Source organism: Scyliorhinus torazame, chromosome 5, assembly GCF_047496885.1.
Source record: "Scyliorhinus torazame isolate Kashiwa2021f chromosome 5, sScyTor2.1, whole genome shotgun sequence".
Lineage (NCBI taxonomy): Eukaryota > Metazoa > Chordata > Chondrichthyes > Carcharhiniformes > Scyliorhinidae > Scyliorhinus > Scyliorhinus torazame.
In genome coordinates this window covers 79,797,697-79,811,280 of record NC_092711.1, presented here as the reverse complement: position 1 = coordinate 79,811,280, position 13,584 = coordinate 79,797,697, and the positions used below count along the sequence as shown (strand labels likewise).

General features: G+C 48.1%; 2 protein-coding genes and 1 long non-coding RNA gene across 5 annotated transcripts in view; 2 read left to right on the top strand and 1 right to left on the bottom strand.

The window, feature by feature from the left end:
* The window catches only part of LOC140418590 (uncharacterized), an 88,115-nt gene extending 87,246 nt beyond the window's left edge, over nucleotides 1-869 (bottom strand). The window contains exon 1 of the long non-coding RNA XR_011945158.1: nucleotides 802-869. This is a non-coding gene — a long non-coding RNA (uncharacterized lncRNA). The remainder of the gene's footprint in view (nucleotides 1-801) is intronic.
* On the top strand, nucleotides 623-13,048 carry LOC140418589 (uncharacterized). Of its 3 annotated transcripts, none has more exons than XM_072502108.1 (3): nucleotides 623-693; nucleotides 1,838-2,980; nucleotides 11,677-13,048. In XM_072502108.1, exon 2 carries the CDS (start codon nucleotides 1,900-1,902, stop codon nucleotides 2,935-2,937), a length of 1,038 nt encoding a protein of 345 aa, XP_072358209.1. In that variant the 5' UTR covers nucleotides 623-693; nucleotides 1,838-1,899; the 3' UTR covers nucleotides 2,938-2,980; nucleotides 11,677-13,048. The 3 variants fall into 3 exon arrangements, with proteins under 3 accessions (XP_072358209.1, XP_072358208.1, XP_072358207.1); XM_072502107.1 differs by lacking the exon at nucleotides 11,677-13,048 and adding an exon at nucleotides 8,314-8,681; XM_072502106.1 differs by lacking the exon at nucleotides 11,677-13,048 and having other exon boundaries at nucleotides 1,838-3,145.
* Nucleotides 8,650-9,755, top strand: LOC140422733 (uncharacterized; the record flags this gene model as incomplete). Its single annotated transcript, XM_072507685.1, has 1 exon — nucleotides 8,650-9,755. A coding segment is annotated over one exon (774 nt), but the record flags the coding sequence as incomplete, so codon positions are not given.
* Nucleotides 13,049-13,584: the final 536 nt, after the last annotated feature.

Below are 13,584 nucleotides of genomic sequence, written 5' to 3'. Positions count from 1 at the left end.
GCAAAGATGTGCAGGTTAGGTGGATTGGCCATGATAAATTGCCCTTAGTGGCCAAAATTGCCCTTAGTGTTGGGTGGGGTTACTGGGTTATGGGGAAAGTGTGGAGGTTGGGTAGGGTGCTCTTTCCAAGAACCGGTGCAGACTCGATGGGCCGAATGGCCTCCTTCTGCACTGTAAATTCTATGAAATCTATGAATCACCCTAATTGAGCAGACACAATAACAGACGTTAACCTTGTGTCCAGAACTGACTGTGTTAAGATTTTCTCAGTGGAGTCTCAGTCAACATCACTGAGTCTAACTTTAAATTCCAGATGTTATTAATTGAATGGATTGGAGCCCATGTCCCCAGAACATTCTCCTGTCTCTCTGGGTGACTAATGCAGTATCTTCCCCCCCCCCCCCCCCCTGGTCTCTATGTGGTTGTTTGTGGAGAGAAGAGGAAGCGGCGGATAGTCACGAACCTGGAACCTCACAATATCCAGGGAATGATTGACGGCATATCCGGGCCAATAGGGAAAGAGGAGGCGGGACTGGAGGACTGAGCGGGAGTGACTGGTCCTCCAACCAATCCGAGTGAGCGAGGGCCGGGCTGGGCTCGGGCGTGTGAGGCATGCGCAGTGATTAGAGGCATGCGCAGCGTGATTAATGGCGGCGCAGAGACGGTTCTTTCTCGGTACGATAATCCGCAGAGGTGGGTACGGCGGAACCGGGGGGAGCTATGGATCAAGCGGGCGGGGTGTGTGTGGAGAAGCTTTGTAAACATGTTATATGAACCGCAAACTCATGAAAAATAACCTACCGATATCCGGGATGGCCCCCCCGCCCTTTGCACAGAGCAAGGCCTCAGTTCCAAACGCCATCTTTGTCGGGGGCACTGGTAGCAGGGCGGCGCGATTCCCATCTTTATTGAAGATACTGACAGCGAGGGCGCAAGCGCACCCGCCATCTTTGTTAGGGGCAATATTTTTCAAATTTACCCAGTAACAGAGCGTGAACAAATTGTTCATTAAACTGCTTCACTCTTTCGCCTCCAATTTGTTATCGATAACGCCGAACAATGATATGAGGTCAATGACAATCATTTGTATTCATATTGTGTCTTTAACAGAATAAATCTGTCTATAAAACCAAAAGGAAAAGATGATGGTTTCTCCAGCAGATAAACTGACAGTAAAGTGGAGCCGGGCAATGTAACTGAGGTGGAAATAGGTGGTCTTGGTGATGATGTGGATATGTGGTCAAAATATGTCCTTCAGCCTCAGACAGTTAACAAGTAGAGGGATGGAGTTAGTGGTTAGAGAGGGAAATTTGTGATGGTGACTGGAGAGAATGGCTTCAGCTTTTCCAATGTTTAAAGGCTGGAAATTTCTGCTCCTGCAGCACTTGATGTCAGACAAGCCAGCACAGTGTGTGTGAGTTGGAGATGAACTAGGAGGTGATGATCTTCACTTGCACCTCCTACCCGGGTGCATCCAGGCAGTGGAGGTTGATGGATTAGAAGATTCTGTCAGAGTTTTGGTGAAGCTGTAGATGTAGAAAATCCCTCTCTTTCACCCTCTGTTTCTTGCACCCCTCTCACTCCCTGTCTCTTCCTCTCACCCCCTTCTGTCAATGCTAGATTATGTGTGATCCAAGATTGAGTGGTGGGATCCATTCCGTGAACAACATTAGTAAACCAGCCTGATTTTTATGACAATGAGGCAATTTTCACAGTCACTTTCCTCGTGCCGACCTCACAAATTACCAGATTCATTCAGCAGAATTTTACAACTTGCCTTTGTGTTTCTGTGGGCTCTCTCTCACTTCCTTTTTTCTTTTTGAAATCTGTATCACAGGATATTAGAAAGGGGAGGATTTGCAGTCAGGAAACTGAAACTAAAGATCCTATCAGGATCTCATGGACGCGCCCAATCTATTGCAACCTGAATATCATCGTGTTTTGAAGGTGGAAGAAAAAAGCACCATTCACAGTGAGGAGAAACCGTACACGTGTTCTGTGTGTGGACGAGGGTTCAATCGATCATCTGGCCTTTCAAAACATAAATGTAGGCATGATGGGGAGAAGCCGTGGAAATGTGAGGACTGTGGGAAAGGATTCAATTACCCATCAGAGCTGGAAATTCATCAGCGTGGTCACACCGGGGAGAGGCCATTCACCTGCTCGGACTGTGGGAGGGGATTTACTAAGTCATCCATCCTGCTGACACACCAGCGCACACACAGTGGGGAGAAGCCATTCACCTGCTCTGACTGTGGGAAGAGATTCACTCAGTCATCCACCCTGCAGAAACATCAGCGAATACACACTGGGGAGAAACCATTCACCTGTTCTGTGTGTGGGATGGGATTCAGTCAGTCATCCACCCTGCTGACACACCAGCGAATACACACCAGGGAGAAGCCATTTACCTGCTCTGAGTGTGGGAAGAGATTCTCTCACCAATCCACCCTGCTGACACACCAGCAGGTTCACACTAGACAGAGACCGTTCATCTGCTTCGAGTGTGGGAAGGGATTCATTAATTCATCACACCTGATGGTACACCAAAGAGTTCATACTGACGAGAGACCTTTTAAATGTCTGGACTGCAGGAAGTGTTTTAAAACCTCGCAGGAACTGGTCTCCCATCAACAGGTCCACACTGATGAGAAACCGTTCAGGTGCTCTCACTGCGGGACTGGGTTCAGACGATCGTCTCATCTCACTGTACACCAGCGCACTCACACTGGGGAGAGGCCATTCATCTGCTACAAGTGTGGAAAGAGATTCACTCAGTCATCCGCTCTGCTAAGACACCAGCGAGTTCACACTGGGGAGAGGCTGTTCATCTGCTCTGATTGTGGGAAGAGATTCATTCAGTCATCCAACCTGCTGACACACCAACAAGTTCACACCGGGGAGAGACAGTTTACCTGTTCCTCGTGTTGGAAGTGATTTTCTCGTCATCCGCCCTGCTGAGACACCAGCGAGTTCACTGGTAACTACAGTGATTGGATTTTGTTGTTACTCACATTGAGAACTGAGCCCTTTCATTGTAATCTGTTTCTGCTGATGTTAATACATTTCAGACCAGTCATAGAGACAAATATCCTGGACAAAAATCAAATATGCCATCTATGTGTTAAACATGCTGTATCGTGTATTTTTAATATCTGAAGTGTTCTCCTTTTGAAGGGTTCTCCCCTCCCCTGTCGTCTCCATTTTCACCTCCGACAACAAGTGAGGAACTCATGGAGCTTATTTGTCATTAAGATTGAGACAATCCAATCTGCTGCTTCCCTCCCTCCCACTAGCCCACTGGACCAAACTGTCTCTAAAGTCCCCCTTGTCCATGATCTGAACTCACATCTTCCTCCAGTTTCTCTCCTGTCAAACCTTCTCATTGATCATCCTGTCCATGAGACCTTCGGATTCTCCCTTTACCATTTTCCCACTAAATTACTGATCACTCAACTCCCCACATTATCTGATATTGTTAATGGCTCTGTCTCTTCTGGTTCTGTCCCTCCCACCATTAAATTCACTCTCATTCAACCGGGGGAAAAAAACCTTTGACCCCCATCATCCTGGCAACCTACCGTTCCATCTCCATTCTCCCTTTTCTCTCCAAGTCCCTGTACTCGGTGTCCCCCAAGGATCTATCCTCAGCCCCTCCTATTTCTCATCTACACGCTGCCACTCGGTGACATCATCCCAAAGCACCATGTTAGATTTCACATGTACACTGACATCACCCAGCTCTACCTCACCACCATCCCTCTCCATTCCTCCACTGTTACTAAATTATCAAACTGCTTATCCCACATCCAGTGCTGGATGGGCAGAAATTTCCTCCAATTAAAAATTTGGGAATATCAAAGCCATTGTCTTCAGTCACCATTAGAAATTCCATTCCCTAACCACCGAGTCCATCCCTCTCCCTGGGAACTGTCTGAGGCTGAACCACACTCGGCACAATCTCTGTGTCAGATTTGACCCCAAGATGAGTTTCTGACCCCATCTCCACACCATCACTAATACCAGATATTTCAATCTCCATAATGTCACCTGTGTCCATCCCCACCCCAGCTCATCTGATGCTGAAACCCTCATCCATGCCCCTGTTACCTTTAGACTTGATGATTCCAATACAGTACTGACCAGCCTCTCACATTCACCCCCACGGAAACGTGAGATCATCCCAAACTCTGCTGACTGTGGGCTTTCTCACACCAAGTAGTCCTGTTCACCCATCACCCCTGTGCTCACTGACCTACACTGGCTCCTTATGTAGGACAGCCTTGATTTTAAAATTCACATCCTCATCCTTGTTTGCAAATCCCTTCATGGCCTCATCCCTCCCTATCTCTGTAATCTCCAGTTTTACAACCCTCTGAGATATCTGCACTCTGCTCACTCTGGCCTATTTAGCATTCCCCATTTTAATTATTCCACCATCAGTGTAGGGCCAAGGCCGCAAACTGTGAAATTCCCTCTCTAAACCTCTCCGTCAACGGTGCAATTTTAAACAGTGTAGAATCAAATATCCCAGCGGTGGTGGGGGTGAAGGGTGGTAAATGTCGACAATTGGGTGATTAAACTGTTGATCAAGTTGTTTAAAAAAAAAAGCTAATGGGGTCCTCAGTTTATTAATGTAGACATGGAGTGCAAATGCAAGGAAGCTATCGGGAATCTTTGTAAATTACTGATTACCCAGCAGTGTGGAAAATTACCCAGGTATGTCCTGTACACAAAGAGCAGGACAAATCAAACCCAGCCCAATACTGCCTCATCAGTCTTCTCTCAATCATCAGTAAGGTGATGGAGGGGCCATCAACAGTGCTATCAAGTGGCACTTGCTCAGCAATAACCTGATCTTGGGTCATGTCTGTGCGGAGTCTGCACATTGAGTCTCCGGTTTCCTCCCAGAAGTCCCGAAAGACGTGCTTGGTAGGTGAATTGGACATTCTGAATTCTCCCGCAGTGTACCTGAACAGGCGCCGGAGTGTGGAGACTAGGGACTTTTCAAAATAACTTCACTGCAGTGTTACTGTAAGCCTAATTGTGACACTAATAAAGATTATTATTAGATTATCATTGATGCCAGTTTGGGTTCTGGCAGGGTCACTTAGCTCCTGATCTCATTACAGCCTTGGTTCAAACATGGTCAAAAGAGCTGAACTCCAAAGGTAATCTGAGAGTGACTGTTATTTAAACCAAGCCAGCATTTAACCAAGTATTGCATCAGGGAATCCGAGCAAAACTGGTGTCAATGGGAATCGGGGGAAACTCCGCTGGTCATAACTTGCACAAAAAAAGATGGTCGTGTTTGTTGAATGTCAATTATCTCAGTTCCAGGACATCACTGCAGGAGTTTCTCATGGCAGAGTCCTAGGCCCAAAATCTTTATCAATGACCTGCCTTCCCTCATAACTTCAGAATTGGGGATGTTAACACTGCTTCTCACGGTGCCAAGGTCCCAGGTTCGATCCTGGCCCTGGGTCACTGTTCGTGTGGAGTTTGCACATTCTCCCCAAATTTTCCGTGGGTTTCGCCCCCACAACCCAAAAGATGTGCAGGCTAGGTGGATTGGCCACACAAAATGGCCCATTAATTGGAAAAAATTAATTGGGTACTCTAAAAAATTTTTTTTAAAGAATTGGGGATGTTTGCATGTGACTAAATAATGTTCAGCACCATTCACGGCTCCTCAGACACTGACGCAATCTGTCGAATTTGCAGACAGCAGGACACAGAGATGATAGGTAGAAAGTAATGAATAAGGTTTATTACGATACAAATCCAAACTCCTTCACTCCCCAAAGAATCTCCTTCCTTGGTTGTTCCCAGACGAGGATTTTATGTGAGATGGGGCTCTCCCTGCTAAGGGGAAGCCCCCCTCCCTTAAAGGGGCAGTTCCTATTCTGGGGAGGTCATGGGAAATTGTATGGTCCTGTCCCGGGACCTCCATTGGGGTTATAACACAATCCATGTCCAAATGCAGCAAGACCTGGGCAATATCCAGGCTTGAGCTGAACGTGGCAAGTTACCTTTACGCCACACAAGTGCCAGGCAATGACCGTCTCTAACGAGAGAGGATCTAATGATTGACCCTTAACATTCAATGGCATTACCATCGCTGAACCTCCCACAATCAACATCCTGGGGGTTAGCACTGACCAGAAAATGAACTGGACTAGCCATATAAATATTGTGGCTACCAGAGCAGGTCGGAGGCCAGGAATCCTGCGGCACGCAACTCACCAAAGCCAGTCCACCATTTGCAAGGCACAGGTCAGGAGCATGATGGAATATTCCCCACTTGCCTGGATGAGTGCAGCTCCAACAACATTCAAGAAGCTTGACAACATCCAGAAAAAACAAGCCCATTTGATTGGCACCCCATCCACAAACATTCAATCTCACTACACCGGCGAACAGTAGCAGCAGTGTGTACCAGCTACAAGATGCACGATAGCTCACCCAGGTTCATTTAGGCAGCACCTTCCAAACTCGTAACCTCTACCATCCAGAAAGACAAGAGCAGCAAATACATCGACACACCACCACCTGGAGGTTCCCTTCCAAGTTACTCCTGACTTGGAAATATATTAATGTTCCTTCACTGTCGCTGGGTCAAAATCCTGGATGTAGCCTCATCCTCGAGTTACAGAACATACTTTCTCCTGTCAATATAGAGCTGCAGGATTGGACTGTGATTTGTTTATTGCTCATCTTCAGTTAATACAGTTTAGGAGTGATTTAAAACAAGCTTTTCAGACATGATGGTCTATTCATACATAAATGAGATGCTATAGGGCACAAACTGCATCCAACTAGGGCTGATTTACATCAGAAATAAATATTGGAATAAACATGGGTCCGGCATGGATGTGATTAACAGCAGCAATAACTGCAGAATCAAAAACAGTTCGGTGGGGTTACAGGAATAGGGTGGAGGCATGAGCTTAAGTAGGGTGTTCTTTCCAAGGGCCGGTGCAGACTCAATGGGCCGAATGGCCTCCTGCACTGTAACTTCTATGATATGATGATAAGGTGGAGTTGAACTCGTGTCTCTAGCCCACTGTGCCACCCCACATCTGTGGACACTAAGTGGCAATTTAGTATAGCCGATCCACTTAACCTGCACATCTTTGGATTGTGGGAGCAAACCAGAGCACATAGAGGAAACGCACACAGACATGGGGAGAAAGTGTAAACAGTCTCCCAAGGCCGGAATTGAACTTGAGCCTCTGGTGCTGTGCCACCGAAGTACTTCACTCAGCCACCCCACATTTTGAGTTTACATTTGACTGGAGCTATTGGATTCTGCTGTCGTGTTGGAAAACTTTAGGGCATTTGAAATTCTCCACCAATTCCTACTCCATCTTTCTGATGGATAATGAAGGGTCTGTGCACATTCCCCCCCAATATCCACATCACAGCAAAAAAGATCACGAGTCACTAATTAGGATTTTCGATGGGGCTGTATTTACCCAGCATTCCCGCGGTAGTGAATGTCCCCCATTCACATCAGAGGAATATGCTGCGCAGGCGCAGTAGTGACCAGTATGGGAGCATGCGCAGTGCGAGTAATGGCGACGAGGAGAGTCGCTCATTTGTCGTCTCTGCAGCGGGAAGGATGCGGAAACTCTGACGGAACGATGGAGCCGGATCTGGAGAGGGAGGGTTTCTAAACACCTGGTGAGGGCCTCAAATCCAGAATCAGACTCTGCAAATCCCGCGATTCCAGCTCCGGGTCTTTGTTTCCCCCAGACCGGGACAACACGTTTTAAAATCCATGCCCCGTTCTCGGGCTGCGCCTGTTACTCGCCGCCCAGAGGAGTCTTTGGGCCATATATTTATATTCAGTGAGAGGTCGCAGTCTCCGTCTCGTTACCTGAAGGAACTGCTTCGCCATTTGGTTTGCACTACAACTCCACGCTCCCAATCACTGCCCAGTGTGGAGGGGGCTGGGTAAGTCAGAGGATCTGCTCCTGGGCCTGGTTAAAGCAGCAGCCTGTAGATCGGCAGGGGGTAACTCCGCTGTCGGCCCCTCTTCTGTGGTCTTGTCGGTCCCTGGGTTGTCCTGGAGAGGGAGGGTGCGGTGTCTACCGGAACACTTGAGACCTTCCACACTGGCGCCCACCTCAGGGTGCAGAATGTCCCATAGACACTGGAAACAACATTCTGGTGTAGTTGAGAAGGAGGTTTGATTGGACCACAAGTTTGGGGAAACAAGAGAAAAACCCCATAGAAACTGGAATTGTCTGTTCTGATTTTCTATCCTGTACTAATGGTAACACTGACACTGTCAATGTCTTTTACAAGGTACAAGAGGACGTTGATTTGCAGATGGGGAACTCAGACCAAACATCACATCAAGATCTGACAGAGTCACTTAATTCATCAGGACCTGAATATCATCGGTCCTTGAATGTGGAAGGAGAAATTTTTGTTGGTTCTGTCAGTGGGAAAAAATTTCAAACATCAGTGTGACTGGAAAAGCACCGAGACCCACACAACACACACCCGAGTGAGAGTGTTCCAGTGAACTGAATGTGGAAAGACTTTAACCAGTTACACAGCCTGAAAAAACAGCACATCATTCATAACGGGGAGAAACTGTACACGTGTTCGGTGTGTGGACGAGGCTTCAATTGATCATCCAGTCTGGAGAGACACCAGGACTCGTACACAATGGAGAAACCGTGGAAATGTGGGGATTGTGGGAAGGGATTCAATTACCCATCCCTGCTGGAAATGCATCGACGCAGTCACACTGGAGAGAGGCCATTCACCTGCTCTGTGTGTGGTAAGGGATTCATTCAGTCATCCCACCTGCTGACACATCAGCAAGTTCACATTGATGAGAGGCTGTTTAACCAGTCAGACTGTGATAACTCTAAAAGCTCCGAGGACCTGGTCAAGCACCAGGTTGTTCGCACTGAGAGACAGTTCAGTTGCTCTCACTGTGGGAAGCTATTCAAACGATCACAGAATCTCATTGAACACGAACGCACTCACACTGGGGAGAGACCATTCACCTGCTCTGTGTGTGGGAAAGGATTCACACGATCATCCCACCTCGCTACTCACAGATTGGTTCACAGTGATAACAGACCTTTCAAATGTACTGAATGCGAGAAGAGTTATAAAACCACAAGTGATCTGCTGATACACCAGCGGGTTCACAACGAGGAGAGGCCGTTCAGATGTACAATATGTGGGAAGGGATTTACTCAGTTATCTGGCCTCCAGAAACACCAGCGAGTTCACACTGGGGAGAGGTCATTCACCTGCTCCTTATGTGGAAAGGGATTCATTTATTTAACTAGCCTCCGATCACACCAACTTGTTCACTCGGATAAGAAACCTTTCAAATGTTCTGAATGTGAGAAGAGCTTTAAAACCACAAGTGTTCTGCTGAGACATCAGTGAGTTCACACTGGGGAGAGGCCGTTCACCTGCTCTGACTGTGGGAAGGGATTCACGCGCTCATCCCACCTGCTGACACATCAGCACACGCACACCGGGGAGAGACCATTCACCTTCTCTGAGTATGAGAAGGGATTTACTCAGACAGCTCATCTGACGCAGCAACAGGTTGATAAATGTCTGCAGGGTTTGGATTCTGCTGTTCTTGCTGCTGTTAATCACATCCAGCACTGAACCATGTTCATTCTGACTGTTGGAGTTTGTTTTTGCTGATGTTAATAATCCCTATAACTGGACTGGAGTTTAATCTTCTGAATATATGTCAAGTGAACTAATATTGTTTCAGACACACTATTGAAACCTTCATTTCGCCAGGATAAGAAGAGATTAATTGGTGTCCTGTTACTGGCTGCTGCATTTTTGTGACCTTTCCTCCTTTCTAACTCAGGATTATTTCAGTTCTCACACCTTCAGTTACTCTCACAGCCAAGGCCCAGCTCCCCATCACTTCCAGTGTGTCTGAGTGAGCTTTGGCATCCAGGGGAGGTATTGGTAACAAACCCAGGATCACTAAACACAAAACCCAGTCATTTGTACTGGGGATCTGGTCAAGCACCAGGTTGTTCGCACTGAGGGGCAGTTAAGTTGTTCTCACTGTGGGAAGCTGTTTAAACGATCACAGAATCTCATTGAACATGAACGCACTCACACTGGGATGAGTCACATGAAGGTGGTCAGTACAAATGATACAAGGACATCCAAAGAAAGGATCCTTACAAACTTCTGCACTGCGGACCACCTAAATCATATCAAATCTCTGGGAAAAGACGGCAATCGACCAGCCGTGTGGAGGCAGCACTGAAATTAGTTCAGTTTGTTTCAATTTGTACTGATGTGCTTGTCTCCCCAATCACTGAGGACAGTGATGTTTGTGGAGCCGCCTCCTCCTGTGATTTGTTTAATTATTCACCACCATGGAGATGTAGCAGGACTGCAGCTTTGATCTGAACCGCTGTGTGTGAGATCGCTTAACCCTGCCGAGAGCATGCTGCTTCTGCTGTTTAACACGTTTATAGTCTCCTGTTATAGGGTCACCAGATTGGAATCTGTTTCAGGGAAACCTGGTGCTGCTCTTGACATGTTCTCCCCCACTCCATGTTGAACCAGGGTTGGTCCCTTGGCTTGATGGTAATGGTAGAGTGAGGGATATGCTGGCCTATGAGCTTACAGATTGTGTTTAAGTATTGTGCTGCTGGTGGCTCACAGCACCTCATGAATGCCCAGTTTTGATCTGGATCTAATTTATTGTGCACCCCCCCAGAACTGGTTGACATCTCTCAATGCATAACCTCCCACGTTTCTGTGTTAAATTCCCTATTGCCACTTTATTGCCCACTCCACCAATCCACCTACATTGTTTTGGAAATGATAGCTATCCTCTACAATGTCCAGAATTCGGCCAATCTTCGTGTCATCTGCAAATTTCATAATCCTGCTCCCTACGTTCACGTCCAAATTATTATATAGCCCACACAGTAATGGTCCCAACACCGAGCCCTGTGACACAGCACTTGAAACAACTTTTCCAATTGCAAGGGCAGCCAATGACCCTTTGTTTCCTGTTACTGAGCCAATGTTTTATCCAGTTTGCCACATTGCACTGTATCCTACGGGCTTTCACCTTTGCCACGTGGGACTTTGTCAAACGCCTCTCTAAAATCTATGTGCCCAACATCTACTGCACTACCTTTATCAACACTTCTTGTCACTTCCTCAAAGAATTCAACCAAATTTGCGAGGCAAGAAATTCCGTTAACAAATCCATGCTGACTATCCTTGACTAGTCGATGCCTTTCTATGTGACAGTTAATCCTATCTCTCAGGATTCATTCTACTAATGGTGAGAATCAGCTCACGACCACAGGGTAAATGGAGTTGAAATCAGCCATGATTGAATGGCGGAGTGGACTCGATGGGCCGAATGGCCTTACTTCCACTCCTATGTCTTATGGTCTTCTGGTCTTATGGAGTGGGTGAAGTGAATAGTACAGATGTGTTGAAGGGGAAACTAGACAAACATACGAGGGAGAAGGGACTAGAGGATTACAATGAAAGATTTAGATGTGGAAAGATGGGAGGAGCTTGAGTGGAGCAGAAACTCCAGCAGGGACTGGTTGGGCTGAATGGTCTGTTGCTGTGCTGTATATCCTGTGTAATCGAGCTCTGAATTCACTGGGTTATTTCTGTTTGTGTCAGGAAGCAGCATGACGTTAAACTGAGGACTATAATCAAAATCTCCTAGGCCATTGTCCTTCCCACCCTGCTGTGTGGAGCAGAATCCTGGGGATGCTATAGGAGCTACAGCTCTGGAACTCTTCCAGCAAAGACTTCTGAGGACCATCATGAAAATTCAATAGCAGGACAAAAATCTCAAAACAACCTGGTTCCCCATCGTGCTGGGCTCAACAGCATGGAGACCATCCTCCAGAACATTCAACTGAGCGGCCAGGCCATATCTCTCACATGGATGACTATAAAATCCCCAAGCAGACCTTCAATGGGGATTGTCTCAGGGCAAACAACATCAAGGTGGTCATTACAAATGATACGCTTCCGGGTGCGGCGATGACCAGCTAAGTCGCACGTTTCGGCAGCTCCCGTTGGAACGGACTTTTGGGCTCTTGATAGGAGCCCCAACGGCAATTTTTAACAGCCAAAATCACTGTGCGGTGAAATAGAAGGGAATCCCCCCCGGATATATATGGAAAAAGGAGAGGATAGCGGCCGGATTGCAGTGGATCCTTTGGAGCAGGGGCAAGGAAGGGAAGCTCGAAGCAAGATGGCGTCGGAAGGTGGCCGTTTGGTATGGGGCCCGGAGCAACAAGAGTTCCTGCGGCGCTGTGTGGAAGAGCTGAAGAAGGAGGTGTTGGCCCCGATGCTACAGGCGATTGAAGGGCTAAAGGAGGCACAGAGGACCCAGGAGCTGGAGCTTCGGGTCGTGAAGGCAAAGGCTGCTGAAAATGAAGATGAAATACAGGGCCTGGTGGTGAAGACAGAGACGCACGAGGCACAGCACAAAAGGTGTGTGGAGAGGTTGGAAGCCCTGGAGAATAATTCGAGGAGGAAGAATTTAAGAGTCCCGGGTCTTCCCGAAGGCGCAGAGGGGGCGGACGTCGGGGCATATGTGAGCACGATACTTCACTCGCTAATGGGATCGGAGGCCTTTGGAGGTGGAGGGAGCTTATCGAGTTCTGGCGCGAAGACCAAAGGCTGGAGAAATACCTCGAGCCATCGTGGTGAGGTTTCACCGCTACAACGACAGAGAGATGGTCCTAGGATGGGCGAAGAAAACTCGGAACTGTAGGTGGGAGAACGCGGTGATCCGCGTATACCAGGATTGGAGTGCGGAGCTGGCGAGAAGGAGGGCAAGTTTCAATCGGGCTAAGGCGGTGCTTCACAAAAAGAAGGTTAAATTTGGAATGTTGTAACTGGCGAGACTGTGGGTCACACACTAAGGGAAGCACCAATACTTTGAGATGGCAGAAGAGGCGTGGGCATTCATTGTGGACGAGAAGCTGGAATAGTCTGGCGAGAGAAAGAGCTTCTGGGATAAAGTGGTGGGGTGATTATGTGGGGCGAGGAAGGGGAAGGGCGAGGAAGGGGAAGGGGGGAATGATTTTTCAATTTGTTAGTTTTTCAATTCTGTAACTTTTCTCTCTTCCCCTCGTTGGGGGAGGGGGGGGAGGATGAGGAACTGTGGGCGCCGGTGGGAAGGAAAGGGGAAGGAGAAGGGAACTGCGCCATTAGGGGCGGGGCCGAGTGGGCAACGCGGGCTTTGCTCCCGCGCTATGGTAACTATGGCGGCGGGAACAGGGGCGCAGGAAGGAGGGGACCTCGCACAGTGAGGGGCCGAGGGCAAACGGGGAAGCCAAGGTCAGCCAGAGTTCGCTGACTTCTGGGAGCAACATGGGGGGTGTAACTACGCTAGAGGGGGATCTAGCGGGGTGGGGGGGGTTAACTGGGTTGCTGCTGCTAAGGGGAAGGGGGAGCTGTTCTGGAGCGGGGTGGTCGAGACGGGAGGGCACCGTCGGTGGGATATACGGGTACGTGGGAACCGGGTGAGGAGCTGGGTTAAAAAAGGGGATGGCTAGTCAACAATGGGGG

What these genes read in the sequence shown, in the direction of transcription:
- LOC140418589 (XM_072502108.1), top strand. Translation starts at nt 1,900, where the DNA reads ATGGACGCGCCCAATCTATTGCAACCTGAATATCATCGTGTTTTGAAG.